General features: G+C 49.1%; 1 protein-coding gene across 2 annotated transcripts in view; it reads left to right on the top strand.

Moving 5' to 3' along the window:
• The window catches only part of ALS2 (alsin Rho guanine nucleotide exchange factor ALS2), a 1,284,778-nt gene that overhangs the window by 312,775 nt on the left and 952,515 nt on the right, over window positions 1–19,488 (top strand). For both annotated transcript variants that reach the window (XM_078680222.1, XM_078680224.1), the window contains one exon: window positions 18,792–18,888. In XM_078680222.1, coding sequence (XP_078536348.1) covers window positions 18,792–18,888 — 97 coding nt within the window. The remainder of the gene's footprint in view (window positions 1–18,791; window positions 18,889–19,488) is intronic.

Below are 19,488 nucleotides of genomic sequence, written 5' to 3'. Positions count from 1 at the left end.
CAAACACATATGTCTCCACATCAACCATCCAGAGCTTCAAGCCGTATTTCTAGCCCTGAAAGCTTTTCAGTCTCATGTCACTGGCAAAGTTGTCCTAGTCCCCGCGGACAACACGACAACGATGTACTATGTACAAAAAGAGGGAGGGACACACTCTCTCCAACTGTCAGACCGGTCTCCGATCATTTGGAAATGGGCAAGTCATCACAAAATTCACCTTCTGACAGAACACCTTCCAGGAGTGAACAATCAAATTGCTGACCTCCTCAGCAGAAGGAGGCAGCAGATACATGAGTGGAAACTTCATCCCAAAGTTCTCTGTCCATAATTTCGTCAATGACGATACCCGCAAATAGATCTGTTTGCCACAGTAGACCATGCACAATGCCCAAACTTCGACTCCGGGTTCCCACACTCTCTATCCAAAGGCAATGCCTTGTGGATAAAATGGTCGGGTATATTGGCCTACGCTTTTCCGCCTCTCTGGTTTCTGGTTCGGAAACTCAGGCAAACATCACTCACAGTGATTGTGGTAGCTCCCACATGGGCCCATCAACCATGGTACACCACCCTGTTAGAGTTGACAGTTGTTCCACATCAAAAGCTGCATCTCACCTCCAGTCTTCTCACTTAGAACCATGGAGAAATCAAGCATCCAAATCCCAAGGAGATCAATTTAGCGATTTGGATCTTGAAGTCATAGAGTTTGGATATTTAAATTTGCCACCAGACTGTATGACTATTCTGACAGAAGCAGGAAAATCTACTACCAGAGCTTGCTATGCAGCAAAATGGAAAGATGTGTTGTCTAATGTAAGAACAACAACATTATTCCTCTGGATGCTTCTGTTCAGAACATTATCTTTTACCTTCTGCACCTACAGCAATGTGGTCTAGCTTACACATCTATTCGATCGCACCTTGCAGCAGTAGCTGCGTATTTTTAAAACAGACCGCATTTGTCTTTGTTCAAAGATCCTGTCATTAAAGCCTTTATGGAGGGCTTAATGAGAGTAATATCACCAAGATTCCCTCCGGCACCAGTGTGGAATCTTAACGTAGTACTTAAAAGACTTATGGGCCCGCCCTTTGAACCACTTCACAAGTGTCCTTTACAGTTTCTCTCGTGGAAAGTTGCCTTCTTCATTGCAATCACTTCATAAGGAGAGTTGGTGAGCTATAGGCATTAACCTTAGAAGAACCCTTCTTTCAACTCCATAAAGATAGGGTAGTTCTTCGCACCAAACCCAAATTCCTCCCCAAAGTAGTTTCTGCTTTATACCTTAACCAATCAGTTGAGTTACCTATGTTCTTTCCTCAACCCGATTCAGTAGCAGAACTGGCTCTTTTTATTAATAACGAAAATAGGTTATCAGCAATGGATAATAAAATGATGCAGTGCAGGTAATATTTACAATCCGTTCTTGCTTGCAGACCCACATATATCCTAATGTACAGTTATCATTTACATTTTTTTGACCATATATCATCTGGACAGCCTTCACTCCTGTAAGGGGGGAATGCTTCCAATGGTGCACATAACATCCCTCTGAGTTTATTCCAGTCCCCCCAGATCTTTGTCTATTTTTGTGGATACCCCATCGCCTCATATATTACTCTCTCCATCTGCATGCACCAGTCCATATAGGTCACCCAATCACAGAATTTAGGCGCCGTGTCTCCCTTCCAGGTTCTGCCTATGTTACGTTTGGCCACCACATTTCCCAAGGTGACCCAAATCCTTATTTTTGCCGTCAAATCCGTGGCCTCCCATATATTAAGCAGACATAACCGGGGCATGACTTCCATAGATTTCTTGCAGACATTCCACATTTTGGATGTTGCCTTCCTCCAATACGAGTGTACTATCGGGCAGTCCCGCCACTAGTGTAGATACGTCCTTTCCTGGCCACATCCTCTATGGCATAATGGGGAGCTCAAGGTACCCATTCTAATCAGCCTCACACTGGTATAATATACTCAATGCAGAAGTTTAAGCTGTATTGACTCGAACCTGGACTGAATAGCCACCTCACAGGGGGATGCCAATGCATCCCACCACTCATTGTCATCTAGATTACCCAGTTCCTCCACCCAATTGGCTCGGGATTTCTCTAAAGCGTCTGGGGTGTTGTTTAATATCTTCCTATAAGTCAAGGAGGTTGCTTTGTCTTTGAGGTAGTCATCAAGGAGTCTATCCTCCAATGGCGAGGCGGCTGGTAGAACTGCATCCTTAGGAACAGCCCTGAGCAACGCACTCCTGACCTGTAGGTATCTAAAGGTTTCCCCCACACTCAATTCATAATCTCTTTGGAGGTCACTAAAGGCATTATTTTACCTCCCGCCCAGACGTCTCCGACCCTAGAGAGCCCAATAAGATCCCATTTGTCAAATCCAGCACATTTCGCCAAAAGCCCCAGTCGATCCATCTCCAGAAGGGGAGTGGCCTGCTTAATCTTGTTTTTCCATCCTATTGCAGACGTAGCTGCATGCCAGAGCATGACTGTAGTCACAGTAGGAATATGCCTTGGACTATGTGACTTTCCTCCATACAGAGCCCGTTGATATGACCCTGGTGCCATGTTATATCGATCCATCCTGTATGCAGGATCAGTTACCGGCCAGTGTACCCAATGATTCGTGACCATCAGCTGGGAGGCCCAGTAATAACTTTTAAGCAGAGAGAGGGCAATTCCACAGTCAAACCAACCCTTCGTGATTTTACCAATGAGATGCGAGGAGGACCGTCATTCCAAAGAAGGGATTGGACTGAGTCCACGGATCTTCACTCACTTGACGCCAGAAGAGCTTTATTGTATTATCTCGAAAGGACAAAAGATTTTCGGAAAACAAAGCTACTGTTTGTTTTATTTACACCACCTCACAAAGGTAATCCTATTTCTAAATCTGGCATTTCAAGATGGATTGTTAAGTGCATTCAAACTTGCTACGCAAAAGCTAAAATAACTTTATCTATACCCCCTAGAGCGCATTCCACTCGCAAAATCGGGGCATCTCTGGCCTTTGTAGGAAACATTCCTATAGCTGACATTTGTAAGACAGCAATATGGTCTACATCTCACACATTTACTAAACACTCGTGTGTGGATGTATTTGCATGCCAACAAGCCAATGTAGGGCGAGCAGTGCTAAAGACACTTTTTCAGACTACTGCAACATATACTGGTTAGCCACACCTTTTGGAGAATCCTGCTATATAGACTATGCAAAGCACATGTATCTAAAGCACACAAACGGATTATGTTACTTACCCAGTAAGCATCTGTTCTTAGCATGTTGAGCTGTAGATTCACTTGCACCCTCCCACCTCCCCGGGCACCTGTAGTTGTTGCAGTTCTCATTATTTACATTATCTACACATGGATGTATCTTTACTACACTCACTTACTCAATTTTCACCCTGTTGCGGGTAAACAGTCTAACAATGGAGCCGATGCCCTTGCGCACTATCACCAAAAAGAGGAGTCTCCTCACCTCGTGACTGGAAAGACTTCTTAAAAGAAAAACAACTTTCAAACATCCGGAACCAACACTAGATGGCCGGAGTATGCAAAGCATGTGAATCTACAGCTCTACATGCCAAGAACAGATGCTTACTGGGTAAGTAACATAATCCTTCTTATGGTTGCTCTAAACACATATTTTTCATCGCCCTCCCGTTTCCTTGTTCTGTGGAATTGACTCTTTTCCATCTAAAAAAGGTCCCGAATTAGAACGACTAGTCTTTGAGCTCTGCATCTGCGGGTGTGGATGGTGTCCAGAAAGAAACTGATGTCAGTGTGCAACTGTGGGGGCTTTATGCAGCTCCAGCCAACACATTCCCAAGGCGTAGTGGAGCTGATTTGAAGCCACACAACACCATCTACTGGTCTGCAGAGATATGCTGAAAAATGCTCCGGATCGGCTCTTGGGATATTCTTGGGCATCTGCGTTTAGTTAGAGTATTCACCCCAAAAAACCGTTCGGGGAGTATGATTGCGCTCCTCAGTGATTGTTCAGATTTGAATAAAGTGCCCGTCCTAGAATAGATCACCTAGCATAATAGGCTCAAGAGACCACAATTGGGTGGCAGAATTGTTTTTTACACGTTAAGGGCAATTTCAGCTTGTTGAGTAGCGGAAGGAAGGGTAGTATAGAGTACCCATACCAGCTCTAATATGCAATTTGTCCCAGGCCTGCTTGGTACATGTAAATGTGCCAATAGTTGACGTATTGTGGGGGGATTGTCTGACATGTTATGGACTAGAGGTGAAGATTCATCATCCCTTTTTGTCCCAGTATGCGGCATATAGGCATATATAGTGGTGGTTAGTACCAATGATGAACAAACTGGGCCTGGGCACAGAGATAGTAGAGCTCCTAATCTGAAGCCGTGAATTCCCCTTGTTGATAAGGTTAGGTCAAAACCTCCCTCTTGAGGCAGGGCTGGTTTAATGCCTATGTATTCATTAGGGACCTTATCATTTGGGACCTGAAGGTTTGAAAGAAATGTTGAACGAGATTCTTGCCCTACCTTGGCAATGCATCATGGGAGTTGTAGTACACCAAAGTTACATGATGTACTGTGTGCTGATGATTACACCACACATATCTAACATCAAAACAACGTCACAAAAACATAATGCGCTGTTACAACAATGTAGTGAACAGACATTAACTATTTAATCAGAAATAGACAGTTAGTTGTAGATTCCGTACCTTGATATTACACCCAGGTTTCAGACTGGATCTGGAGAATTGTTTCTTAGCAGTACCCCTGCGTGTCGGTAGGTGGCGTTGGTTGTCTCCGGGTCTGTTGTCGATGTCGTCGTTGCCGGGGATGACGTTGCGGTGCCTACATAAGCGCCATTCCTGCACTCTGACGCCCGTTATTTTCATTTTCTGTGCCAGCATAGCGAAGATCCAGAGAGAGATACCCCTTAGTCATTTTTTGACTGACCTCTTTCTACATTTTTTCAACTTCTTTTTCAAGTATTTGACTCCTGGTGCATGAGTGAAGTCCGACGCCGGACCGTGTTCAAGCCTTGCAACACCTGTCACAAGCTGATGTCTGTGACGGACTCACACCTCGTGTGTCTTTGGTGTCTGGAGCGCAACCACGACCCAAAGTCGTGCTTCGTCTGCCGGGCCATGAATCCAAAGTCTTTGCACTAGAGGTCCCGAAAGCTATTGGAGGCCCAGCAGTTGGCTCTGTGTCGTTCCCAGACTCATTCGAGAGGAAGGTCTAAAGGCGGCTCGCGGAGCCCCCACACCTCGTCGCACTCCAAGTCTTTGGGCAAGTCCAAGCACAAGAAGGAGAAGAAGCACTGGCCCTGTTCGCCTTCTCCCAGTCAGTCGGCTGGCACAACGCAGGACTTGGAGCGTCGGCGCTCTAAGGCTCCGTCTCCAGTGCCTACTTCAGGGACCACTCTGCGCCTTCCCCCGTTTCCGGGAGCCTGAGCGTCCCCTGCCCAACTCCGCAAGTTCTACAAGGCCCTCAACTTAGTCTTTGAGCAGCCCGACTCTACCGACACGCCTTTGGGCCCCGCCTAGCCGGTCGGGGGCCATAGGCCTTTGATGCTAGCTGCTCCTGCCCCGGCTCCAGAGGGCCCCTGCGGATTAAGTAGTATGCAAAAAGGGGGACAATGGAGGACAATATTTACCGGGGTCCAATGTACGTGTCCAGTAAGCAATATACAACAGTTGTACAAAGTTCCCCAAGGGATAGATACACTAAGGGGAGGAAAGAGACAGCCACTCTCAGGAGTGTACAACAGGGAATCAAGTAAACCCTTTACGGAATAAGGATGCCTCACACAATTAGAAGGCTGGACAACAATAGCCATCCGTCCAAATAACTGTATTGTGTCATCATTGGCCTCCTGCTCCAACGACAAGCTGGCGGTGCAATGCCTGCCGGGTAGCACGTAGTGCTACTCTTTTGGTGGAGTTCTTTTATTCCTTGCCAATGGGTGCATGCGTGTGAGGGACCTAAGAAGTGCAATTGTGAGCGTGAGTGAGAGTTTAAAATAAGTCAGTAGAGTCCATTAGAACATTTTTAATAGAGTGGCTCACTGCTTAATTAAAATTGATAAAGGGAGGGGTAGCGAAGCGCAACAGTAAAGGTGATGTGGCTTCGTTCAACCCTCGCCTATGGACCACACCATAGGCGAGGGTTGAACGAAGCCACATCACCTTTACTGTTGCGCTTATTCCGTAAAGGGTTTACTTGATTCCCTGTTGTACACTCCTGAGAGTGGCTGTCTCTTTCCTCCCCTTAGTGTATCTATCCCTTGGGGAACTTTGTACAACTGTTGTATATTATTATCCCTGCGGATTAAGGCCTGGCTCCAGATCAATGCTGGTTGATCTCCCTCAACTTTCCCCGGCGCCGATCCTGGTGACGGCACCCGGGCATCGGACGCGCCCCCGGCAGACACCGTCCCCATCCTCACGCCAGAGATGGACCTGGAGCGGATCCAATGCCAGAGGGTATTTTTGTTACCCTGTTCATCCCGGATGTTCCCTACGGCACAGAAGGTGGTGATGAGGACTGGGAGGAGTCCCTGGACCCTTTAACAGAAAAGCTGAAAGAACCGGACAGGAGAGGACCTGGCTGATGGCAGTGTTCTGGACACTTCTCTAGACCTTGACATACCTTCTCCCCCTACTATGGCAACGGAAGAGGGAGGGTTCTAATCTGTGGTGGTGCGAAGGGCGGCCTAGGTCTTGGGCCTTGAGCTCCCTTCAGTGGCAGTCAGGCCTAACCTCCTGACAGAGGGGCTTCAGCATGCTACATACTCCTCTGAACCCCTTCTGCCCTTCAACGAAGCTCTTACTGACGTCCTACTGGGCACCTGGTCCAGGCCCAGCACAGGGGCTCCTGTGGAAAGGACGATTTCCTGCTGCCATTGCCCAGCCCTGGGCGACCTAGTTTTCCTCAGCCAACACCCTTTCCCCGAGAGCTTGGTGGTACAAGCCTCTTTTTCAAAGGAAGCATTCCCTTCTGTTCCTCCCTATAAGGAATTCAAGAAGCTGGACCACCTTGGGTAGCACATGTTCTCTTCCTCCAGCTTGGCACTGCGGTCCATGAATACTGCGTGCTTCTTGGGCCGGTACTCCCACACCATCTGGGATACGGTTGCGCAGGTGCTGCCTCAGTGCCCGCAGGAGACCCTGGCTGTTCTTTCCCAAATAGTGGCGGATGGGAGAGACTCAGCCAAATTCACAATCAGATGTGGACTGGATTCTACCAACTCACTGGGCAGAACGATTGCCACATCAGTAGCCCTTAGGCACTATGCCTCGTTCAGGACATCTAGCTTTTTGGGGCATGTCCAGCCACCTTGGCTGAACATGCGTTTGATAGCCGTCGTCTTTTTTGGCAACAAAGCAGACTCGGCGCTGGAGCACTTTAAAGTTTCTCAGGCTACGACAGCCTCCAAACCTTCCTAGTCTGATGTTTCTGACCCATCAACGACCAGTGGGTGGCAGGATTCGCCATCACCTCCCCTACTATCAATCCATCACGTTGGACATGTGGGTTTTCCAAATAGTCCAAAGGGTCTACTCCCTTCCCTTTGGGAATACCCCTCCCTCCATGCCACCGTCTTTCGATTGTATGTTGGAGGATCATTTGGCGCTTCTCCACCAGGAAGTCTCAGCTACCTTGGCCAAGGGAGCTATCAAGAGGGTCCCTGTGCCAGAAGTAGGTTGTGGTTTCTATTCCCACTACTTTCTGATGCCCAAGAAGGACAAAGGCCTGCATCCTATTCTAGACCACAGAGCCCTCAACTGCTTCCTCCATAAGGAGAAGTACAAAATGCTCACGTTGGCTCAGGTCCTGTCGGCCCTTGCCCCTTGAGACTGGTGGTGGCGCTGGACTTACAGGACGCCTATTTCCATATTCCCGTCCTGCACGGCCCATAGATGCTATCTGCGGTTCACAGAAGGCCACGAGCATTTTCAGTGCACCGTGCTCCCCTTGGGCCTTACCAGTGCCTCTTGATTGTTCGCGAGAGAAAGTGATGGCGGTGGTCCCAGCTCATCTGTGCAGATCAGGGTATTGTCTCCCACCTCCAGACCACGGCACACCTCCTGCACCCACTGGGGTTCACTATCAACGTGCTGAAGTCACACCAGACTCCCTCTCAGACGCTCAGAGCTGTTCTGGACTCAGTGCAGTTCCGTAGCTATCCTCCCGAGCAGTGAGTCCGGTAAATTCGGGCAATGATACCGATGTTTCTATCCCGGATTTCGGTGCGAATGACCCTGAGGCTGCTGGGCCTCAGGGCCTCCTGCATCCTGCTGGCGGATCATGCCAGATGGCATATGCGGGCTTTGCAGTGGGACCTGAAGTTCTAGTGGACGCAGCATTTGGGGAATCTTTGTGATGACGTCCACATCTCAAAGGGAACTGCATAGCTACTGCAGTAGTGGTTAACGAACCCAGCTAGTATCAGAGGCAGATCCCTCTCCTTTCCCCAGCCAGACCTAACAGTGGTGACCGATGCGTCACTCCTGGGATGGTGCTGCCATCTGGGAGATGCAGAGATCAGAGGCATCTAGTCTCTGGTGGAGTCCAGGCTCCATATCAACCTGTTGGAGCTTTGGGTGATCTGCCTGGCAAAACCATTCCTGTCCTCTCTCAAAGGGAACGTGATGCAGGTGTTCACAGAAAACACCACCGCCATGTGGTACTGCAACAAACAGGGCGTAGTGAGGTCGTGGACCCTATGTCAGGAGGCTATTTGCCTTTGGACATGGCTGCAACATCAGGGCATGACCCTGGTGTTTCAACACCTGGTAGGTTCTCTTAACACCGGGGCAGACAAACTTAGTCATTTGTGCCTGGTAGATCACAAATGGCATCTTCACTAGGAGGCGATGCAAGGTCTCTTTCATCGGTGGGGAGAGCTGTGGTTAGATCTGTTCACCACCGAACAGAACGTGCAATGTCAGCAGTTCTGCATGTTGGCGTTTCCAAGGTGGATCTCGCTCTGCGATGCTTTTCGTTGCGAATGGAGTTGCCGCCCTGAGTGCTGAAGAATATCAAGCGCAACCAGGACCATGTTATTCTTGTGGCTACGGACTGGGCACGAAGAGTCTGGTACCCCGAACTCCTGAGCATGGCCATCGATCCTCTGATCAGACTGTCCTTCTGGAGGATATTCTGTCGCAGCAGCAGGGGTTGGTTCTTTACAAGAACCTGTCCAGTCTCTACCTCCTTGCATAGAGATTGAGTGGTGACTGTTGACAGCATTTGACCATCTAAACCAAGTCTGTGACCTCATTGGATCTCTTTAGTTGATTAATATTGCTGAATTGTTTGTTGTTTGTTGTTCTCACTATATGGAGACGTCCACAAGGGTTTCTAGACTTTACCATTACGGTTATGGACATTGATAACATTTAATGGTGTGCTGTCATAGCTTCTTTTTTGTTTTCTATTTGTTGCACACTTGTTTGTGCTATACAACACCTTTAGGTCGTAGGTTTTGGAGGCTTGATAAGCAATATGTGTTTGACTTTTCACGCCAAATATTGTTATGGTATAATATATCTAGTGAATGTGTGGATATTTCCCCTGGAGGGAACACTACTACCGGCTTTGTTCTGTACAAGTCTATAATGTCATCTTGGCAGCCAGTTGTCCCTCCACGAAAATGGTATACCCCTGTAGATGGAACTAGTTTGTGGCCTGGTGCACAGCAAATGCTCTACATCCTCTTTCAGAGGTTCTCTTGTATATACTTTCTTTGGCCCAGCAGGGATCTGCTCAGGGCACTCTTAAAGGCTGTCTTGTAGCTATCTCTGCTTTCCTTCACCTTCTAGATCAGCCCTCATAATTTAAGTCCCCTATTGAAAGTAGAGGCATTACTCATCTCTTTCTTCCTTCTCCTTCGTAATGCCCCAGTGGGTCTTGAACCTGGTCTTAACCTATCCTATGTGTGCTCCTTCTGAGCCCTTCATAACTGTCCTCTCAGGCTCCTCACTCTCAAGACTTCCTTCCTCGTTATCATCACTTCTGCTTGCAGGGTGAATGAGCTTCAGGTTCTACCTTTCAAGCCGCCTTTCTTCTCTATGCATGCGGACAAAGTGGTGCTTAGGGTGAGGCCCTCGTTCCTTCTTAAAGTGGTTACACCATTTCACGTAGGACAAACAATCATTGCCTTTCCCCCATCTCCGCACCCTTCCAAGGAGGAGATACTCCACCATTTGGACCCTAAACGTACGTTGTCCTTCTACCTTGACCGCAAAAGATTTCCAGGTGGATGATCAACTCTTCGTTGGCTATGTAGGTGGCAAGAAACGTCGGGCTGTTCAAAAACGTTCCATCTCTCGATGGGTTGTCCTTTGTATTAACGTCTGTTACGCTTCAGTGAAAAATGCTTCAGCAGCAACCACTGCCAGGCTGCCACGTAGGCATCTTTGCACAAGTTCACCAGACATTATTGTCTGGACATCCAAGTCCGGAGGGACGGCTATTTTGCCCGTTCGGTCCTCCAGGACTTTCAGGTATGAACTTAGTTCGCAGACCCACCACTGGGGAGGGTATTGCTGGGTAAGGAATCTACAACTATCTGTCTCTTTCAGATGAAAAAGTTATATACCCTCAGTAACGATTTATGTGTAAGAGACATAGGTTAGTTGTAGATTCCTTACAGCCCCACCCATCCCCCTTGCTCCTCGAACTGACCCTAGGGTTAGGACTTCCTTGCAGGGCTCTGGTTATGATGCATCAGTGTCCAGTTTCATTCATGGCTCTGCACTTCCGGCTTGGGAAGTTGTGTCAGAACTGACGTCAGTACGCAGGGGTGGCGTCTAAGTAGGCACCACAATGTCAACCTGGCGACCACGACGACGGATACAGAGTCGACTGACGCCACCTACAGACGCACAGGGGTACTGATAAGAAAGAATTCTCCGGATCCAATCTGATGCCTGGGGGTAATTCTAAAGTAAGGAATCTACAACTAACCTATGACTCTTACAGATACATCTTTACCAAAGGTAAGTAACTTGTTCTTTACACTAACTATATATATGCATTTCCACAGATCACACCCAGGACGTGTCATAAATAATTGAGACTGAAGAAGCTAATGACACACGTGGAAATGGAGGACAGCACATTGCCAACTCCTATGCCCATCACTCCAACTTCAACTCCAGCTGCTAGGAGAGCAACCATTTCATCACTGCAAGACTTTGTGGGTGTTTTGATGAGGGACATTCACACAGCAGGGACACAACAACATCTGTGGGCAGGACACACCGCGTAGAAGCCAACCAGCAACATTCAACAATGAGAGTGTGTCAGATTACATGCAGAGGGTTCTCCTGTGTTTGATGGCCCGGTGAAGAGCATCATCTCTGTACAGTGCCTGCAAACCAAGCAAATCAGGACTGTCAATGGGCATCTGCTAAGGATGTCAAGCTTGATGCAGCATTTACTGAAAGGGAAGGACTAGTGGATTACTGCCATGGAGAAAGAGCACTGTTTGCAGAGACAGAGGCACAGGCGGTACCTGGCACCCTTTGAAGCCTTCACCTGTGCCATAAAGTGGTTGGCAGAAGCAACAACAACTCTAGCAAGGAGAACTGTAAACATACAGACTGACGAGGGGCACTGCTGTCAGGACGTTGCACGCGGGCTAGTTCAAGGGAACACAGACCTTGAAAATATACAGGCACTCAACCTCTGTGTCCACCGCCTGAGAGCGAAGATGATGCTAGCCTCAGTGGCACATCTATGCAGGAGGCATGCAGTACCAGGCGTTGACGCCGAAACACTTCTGGGTCTGAAATGTCCACACTTCCACAGGCCAGTGTTGCTGACAAGGCACTGAACTCCAGAGGCTGGAAGAAGTGAATCTACTGCACACTCAGAGTCACGAGTCTACTGTTTTTGGGTTTGTAATTACATACTTTGTTGCCTAGTTGACACAATGTTACATCTGCATTGGATACTGTTCATGTAGGAGAGCTCCATTATTGTCACAACCTGAATAATAGGTGATCTTTCAATTATACACCTTGCATTACCATCATGTGTGATGTCCCTCAATGGCAATATTGTGTAGTATGGCACATGTGGCGATCAGGTCTATACAGTAGTGATCTGTCAGTCTTGTGAAGGCAGCAGAACCTGGACTTCGATATCCCAAAGGTCCTCTCAATGATGGAACCCGTTGTCCTGTGTGCCCTGACGTTCTGCCTTTCACTTCTTGTTCTTGGAGTATGGTATGGTTTAAGTATCCATGGACGCAAGGCAAATGTACTTTCTCCTTTAGAGCATGAGAAGGAAAAGCATTAGGTCACATTGCACAAACATTTCTGGCCACTAATTTAATTGAATCAGCGATTCTGTAACCTAAGAATAAAACCTCCATTGTGACGGAACATGAAGGAGTCATGGTTGCTGTCTGGGAATCTGGCAACAGGTCTGTTATGATACAGGATTCATCACACTCTACCTTCACATTAAGTGAGTGTGGGCTTTTTCTGTTTGTGTATATGAATTCATTTGCTGAGGGGGGACATATGTTAATATATGTATCTGATAGAGACTACTAGCCGCAGATTCCTTAACGTAGAATCATCCCCAGGCGTGAGACTTGATCTGGAAACTTTTTGCCACAGCATCCCTGCGCGCCGGGTGGACGGCATCACGCCACTCCGCCCAGGCGTCGTCCGCATACGTGACGTCAGCGAAGTCACATAAGTCCCACCCCGCGTGCCTATGTCAGTTTTTTTCTTTTCCGCGTGCAACGCGGATCCAGTCTTGTTCGGGCCTGTCTTAGGCCCTTTTTTCCTGTCTCATTGTGATTATTATTTTTTGTGGAACAGTGTGCGAATGCCTTCGGGCTTCAAGACTTGCACGTCGTGTGGGTATCTTATGTCGGCGTCAGACCCTCACCTCGTTTGTATGTGGTGTCTGGGGGAAGATCACAGCACCACTGATTGTGAGGAGTGCCAACAGCTGAAGCTGAAATCGCGGCGGGAGCGCCGGATGAAACTACTCTCAGCGCGTCTCTCAAGGTCGGCTTCCTCCCCTCGATCTTCCTTGGCGGATGGCTTCAGAAGCGGCCGTTGTCGTCACCTTCACCCCTCTCCGATGTCGCGAGAGCGTCACTCCCTGGTGGGTAAGTGTCGCAGTTTGTCCCCGGGGCCGGTGTTCGACCTACCGGGGGCGTGGACTCTCCACTGGTGATGCGGCCCGCGTGTCGTCCTCCTATCCACCGTTTCCCGGTGACTGGGCATCGAGAGTCCAGATGGAGACATGCGTGGCGTCTTTGCAGGCCTGGCTGGCGTCTCCTCCTTCTCTTCCTGGGGCGTCAGCGGATCCCTTGCCTTGCGCTGGACACTCCGCGGCGCCGCCAGTGGCTCCAGCCCCGGCACGGACTGGTTCGGATCCAGGCCTGGAGGATGTGATGCTGTTGGGGTGTGGCTCCTCTGGGGTCCCTCCTTCGGACCATGGCACCTCTGCCTCGCTGTAAACTCACGAAGGTGTGTCCCTGTGGTGTTGCGGGAGGTCGCTGGGCTCGGGTCGCATCCCTGAGCCCCGCTCAGCCCTCTGGGCAGGCAGAAGCCTTGTCCATGGCTGAGCTGACCCGCCCCGGTGCCGGCACCTACTGGTCCGGGCGGCGCCACATGGGTCGGTGGGACCTCCTCGTCCCGCTTTGGGTCGAGGTGGGGCGGGGACCCCTCGTCCCCCTACAGGCCCTTCTCGTCCCATCCCGCGGGCGGCTGCCTCATCGGAGGGCGTGTTGGAGGATGAATCGTCCCTGGCGCCGCCGCATGGGTCGCCAGACCACCTCCGTTACATCCTGGGCCTAGGCTAGCGGAGGGCTTAGTGTCACTCCCCCAGCCCCTCTCGTTCCTCTGTGCAGTTTGACTTGGAGGGGCCCTATCCGCCGTCTCCTTCAGCGCTGGATGGTGCTGGCATCCTGCCTCAGGCGGCGGACTCTACGGCTCCACACAGAGGTCGTGCTGCGGATTAGTCTTCGGACGCCCCCTCTTCTCCGGAGGTTGGGTGCTTCTGGTGTCATCCTCCCCGGGGACGGGCCACCGTGAGGTGTCTTTTTCGCCGGCATCATCGAAGGGCGGCACCCTGCCTTTTCCGAGACCGGGGTGTTCGCCGGAGGAGCGGCAGGTTCCCCATTCTTCGGTACCTTCTGACTTCCAGGTCTGGCCTTTGCCTGCCCCGATTGGCTTCGGTTACGGCCGCTTTAGTTTGCAGCCGTCACCCACGGAAGAGCTGCTTTCTCCACCGCTGGGCCCTACGGAGGCGGGTGCAGCCTTCGCTCAAGCAGTGTCCCCGGCTGTGGGTATCCTGCGCATGGGTGACCCTTTTTGCTCATTTTCCGGCGGACCATCTCTTGGAGGTTCTCCACCAGGGCTCTGGTGGAAGGGAGCTGTTGCTTCCCTTTGAAGGTTCGCTCCTTTCCTCCCTTATGGGGACTTGGAGGCGACCTGACTCAGGGGACCCAACACCTTCTGCACTGGCACGTCCCGGCGCCGCGTGACCCGGCGTATCTTTCCCTCCACCCCTCTGCCTCGAGTTCTCTTTTGCGGACTGTTTTTCCTTCCTTGCCGCCACTGTTGACTCCGACATCCTGGGAGGCCCGCTGGCTGGACTCTTGGGGGCGCAACATGTTTGCCTCGACCAGCGCTGCCCTGCGAGCCCTGAACACCTTATGCATGTTGGCTAGGGCCTCCTCTTGTTTGTGGGACTCGGCTGAGTCCTTGGGCTCCGCTGCTTCCCAGGAGTCTGTTCAGGTGGACTTGCGGCATCATGCTTTAGATGGCCGGGAGCTAGCGGTGTTTATTCTCCTCTCCGCTCTGGACATCTCTGAGGTGCTGAGCTGAGCCATGGCTTCCTCAGTCGCCCTCCGTCGCCATGCTTGGCTTCGGAATGGCATGTTTCCTAAAAATGTGCGGGAGCAATTGATTGATCTTCCTTTCAATGGTAACCTGTTATTCCATGCCCTGGCTGACTCTGCCATCCAACGTCTCCTTGCAGGGCTCCGTCCTCCTCCTCCGCCTTATCCTCCTCCTCCACCTTCCTCTCCTCAGTAACTGCTGAGTTGAGCTGGTTCTGGATCTTTTTTGGGCCGGTTGCCCTTGCGGTGAAATGTGTTTTATAGCTGTTTGGTTCCCCTTGCTGGGACTATGGCGCTGTTGGCTGCTGGACGGCCCTTTTGTTGCCTGTGTGTGTGTGTTTTTGCTGGAGTTGTCTACACAGACTTGGCCCTGAGATTAGGCCTTCTGTTTTCCCTTGGGCTGCTTGCAAGCCTTCTGCTGGGGTTTATACCCGTGGCTCTTTTGTTTTTTCACCTGCTGCGGAAGTTTCTTCCTAAGAGGGTTCCCATATCTTGGTACTTAACGTACCCTATGTGGGGTAGTGGTAGCTGTTATGTAGCTTACGCTCTGCTAGGGTGTTCTAGTCGCCCTCGGGCCTCTGTTCTCCATGGCATTTATGTATGTTGCGGATGCTTCTTTAGGTCATGCGCAGGCCCCTCCTGGTGTGTCTGGGCATTTCCTTGCCTTCATGCTCCTGTCCTGGAGGCTGGGCTAGTTCTGTATTCTGCCTTGTCAGATGTGGCCTGCCCGGTCCCCCGGGGGCCCGGCCTGTTTCTCCTGCATCCAGCGGCTTATTCCTGCTGGCGCCGCTCTGTCTGGGCTGTTGCCTTTCGCCCATGGTAAACTCGCCTTCTTTTCCCTCGTATGCTCGGGCCCTCTAGGTTTGTCTTCTTCTTCTCCTTTCTTGCTTGGCATTGGATGAAAGCTCTGTTGCCTTGTAGGAGCGTGGAGTGCTTTGGCCTCCCTGGCCTGGCCCTTGGTTCCTCTGTTGAAAGTGACTGGGCTTCTTCTTCTTTCTTTCTTTTCGCCACACCCTTCCTGGGGTCGGTGGTGATCTGCTTGTGGGTTTCCCCCCTTGCCTGGGAGGACTGGGCTCTTCACCCTGTCCCTGGACAAGTTCCCTGTGGGACCCTCTACTATGTCCAGGCTGGTGGGGTCCTTCGCAGACCCTCCTTCCCTTGGGTATGGCTAAGGTATCTATTCTACGTTAAGGAATCTTCGGCAAGTAGTCTCTATCAGATGTAAGAGTTATTTACCTTCGGTAATGATGTATCTGGTATAGACGATTCTAGCCGCAGATTCCTTCACGGCCTGCCCTTCCTCCCCGTTCTGCAAGGTCCTTTGGCTTGGTCTTCTGCACTTGCCTCCCAGGGGGATGTCTATTTCTTTGTAGATGTATTCTCTGCCCCCTTTGGCAGGTTGATTGACTTGTTCCTTTCCTCCTCTTTGACACTTGGAGGATGGGTCTTCAGGTATTCCTATGCCTCCCCTGCCCTGGTTGCTCCGGGTTTGGGGCTTGCCCTCCCTTCGTTCCTCTTTGTTCTAAGGTCCTGGCCCTCTGTTACCCCTTGGGTTGGGGTTGCCTGGCTGTGCCTTGCCCTTTTTTCCTGGGGGATTGTTGTACCCTGGGTTAGGATTGCCTTGGGGGGTTGTTGTTCCCTGTTTGTCTTGGAACTGGTTCCCCTTCGCTGTTCTTGGTTGGGTTACCATCCTACTTCAGTTTGTTATTACATTTAACCTGTATTCCCTATACAGGGAGGGGGCCTGTTTGTATGGTGGCGGTTCAGGGCTGTGCTTTTCTCTATTCTTTTACTTTCCCTGCCTTTGAGTATGGCAGTGTCCGGCACTGACCATGCTGATGTTGTTCCTCACCATTCCATTTTTCCAATGTTCTGCTTTTGCACACTCTTCCCATGTCCCACAGTTTGTCTGGTGGTTCCGCGTTGTGGCGCAGAAAAGTTCTCTGAAGAAAACTGAGGTAGGCGCGCCCGGGTGGGACTTATGTGACCTCGCTGATGTCACGTACGCGGACTCCTGGGCGGAGTCGCGTGATGCCGTGCCCCCGGCACGCAGGGATGCTGTGGCAAAAAGTTTCCGGATCCAGTCTCACGGCTGGGGATAATTCTACGTTAAGGAATCTGCGGCTAGAATAGTCTCTACCAGATACATAGTTACCGAAGGTAAGTAACTCGTACGCCATCAACACAGCCTATGACATTCCACTCTGCTACCTGGTAGAATATTAATTTGGCCTGTTGCAATTATAGGAGGGTACTATGATGTCCAGAAACCTGCGACAAAAAACTGGAAAAGGCCCTTTATAACACCCCCATTGCCCTTATGGTAACTGCCAGAAGCTAAGAGATGTAGGCAACAAAATACCTGCACATGTGGTGGGATTGATTGCTCCTGAGTGTTGGGGTCTGAAACTTAGGTTGTAGTTCAGCAATTAAGTCCAGGATTACCTCACTGAGTCTGTATTTCTTTAAAATCTCCTCTATCTGTTCAAACAGGGTGACCCTCACTCTAAATATTCTCTCCTGCCTCTTTCTCCTCCTTCTGTGCCTGCCAGACAAAATCCTCATCCTCCTCGCCAAAACATAAAGGGTCGCCATTCTGAAAGAACCAGATGCCTTTTGGGGACCTTTTTATAGTTTGTACCTGGATACCATCCAGAATGATCGTAATTGCATTTCCTAAATGCCAATTTTGTGACTATTTGCAATTAGGATATCCTTTGTACATATGGTAAGTGATTCGCTATTTGGAAATCCCTATCTGCAAATTCATATTCGGTGATTTCCAAAATGCAATTTCTGCTGAAGAGAAATTGCATTTTGCACCACCGCAAATACCTTTCGTACATACCGAAAAGGCATTCTGCATTTCCTAGCAACCCGAAATTGCGATTTGCACCGTTAGGAAATGCAAAATGTCTTCGCACGTTTGGCCCCAAATGCTTTGGTGGCATTTAAGAAGAACACCACTGCATTAAAATTTGTGTCTATATCCTGTAGAACTTTAAAGAGCGATCTCAAGTTATAGGAGGTGAACCAACCAGGAATGAAACCTAACTGATCAGGATGTACCATGTGTTGCACTGGATGAGTAAGTCTGTTGGCAGGTAATGTTGCCAGAATATTTTCATCATAGTTAATTAAAGAGAGAGGTCTGTATGAATCACACTTTTCTGGTTTCCTGGTTTTAACAGTGCAATGATAAGAACCTCATGCATAGTCCTAGGGAGGTGCCCTGCTTATTGCGCGTCATTGAAGACAGCGAGAAGTACTGGAGCTAGAATGTCAGTGTATAACGTATGAAATTCGGTCAGGAGGCTATCTGGCCCAGGCACTTTTCCTGATGATAACTGCTGTATTATTTCATGGATTTAGTATTTGGTGAATGCCTCGTCTAGAAAGGTGTGGTGGGAATCATTTCTCTAGCACTGGGGTCGCATTTTCTAGATATGAAATCACCTTTATGGGTTCCCTTCGTTGGGTGGTGTGGGGCTGAAGATAATTGTCAGTAATTAGAGGCTCATATTTGTTAACTCTACCTAGGCTCAGTTAAACAGCAATAGAGGATTATGTGAATTCTCTTTTGTAGTTTGGCACTAGAGAGCACAGCCATTGTTGGGCTGGCTCTGACAGTGACTATCACACTGCTGAGTCTTTGCCGCCATTGAGCCCATTGTCACACATCAGCAGAAATGATGGAAGTAGAACTGCCAGGGTCCATCTTCTAAGTTCAATATAATGGATATATCCTAAAGAACTGGACCTTCTTTAATATTCCAGTGGGTGTTTTGATATTGTGTTACGCACTCATTAATAGTTAACAAATAACAAAAGGGAATTTAAGCATATAGTTGTAGATCTGTGAGATGCAGAACACATTTATATCTTAACTTTTTCTCAATGCAGGCTTCAGCCACTCTGTGTGAGAAGTTTGGATGGGAAGGAGGTGACCCATCTAGAAGCTGGTGGCCACCATACTTTGGCTCTCACTGCCAGATCCCAGGTAAAATGCTGATGACACCTCTCAGGTAGTCATGTGTCAACAAATATTGTTTTAATTTGTGGCAGGGTTGTACCATTAATTGTGTCTGTTCTATGAAGGCTTACTGCTGGTAGTAACTTTCCCTTTAGAGCACTTGAGCATGGATGTCCGAGTAGTTAAGTGTAATGCAGACCCTGCAGGATATTGCGGTATGGAATAGAACATTTTTGCAGCGCAAAACAGGCAAGTTTGCAGTGCACTATAGCATTTTTTGTTACATTTTGCATTACCTTATTTTAGTGACATTTAATAGTTATGTCCACACAAAAAGTGAATCTCCAGGAAAAAGCTGTCATGTATTGTCTCTTAATCACAATAGTATGAAGCCATGCTCTAATTTCAACCCACAAGACTAAAGACAAAGCTGTAGCGGGTAGTACCTGCCCATTTAAAGAACTGAATACCCATCTAGTTGCTGAATTGCACAGCATCAAACGAAAAAAAATATGGGTTATATTCCAGATTTCTGCTTAACCAAATTTTATGATCTTAGACAAATAATTTCTTTCACTGATCCTCCTTTTTGTTCATTAGCACATATGAGAGAGCCTTGAAACATAT

This window comes from Lissotriton helveticus, chromosome 3_1 (genome assembly GCF_964261635.1).
Source record: "Lissotriton helveticus chromosome 3_1, aLisHel1.1, whole genome shotgun sequence".
In the NCBI taxonomy this organism is placed as follows: Eukaryota; Metazoa; Chordata; class Amphibia; order Caudata; family Salamandridae; genus Lissotriton; species Lissotriton helveticus.
Note: the sequence above shows the minus strand (reverse complement) of the source record. Positions and strands in the feature narration are given on the sequence as shown.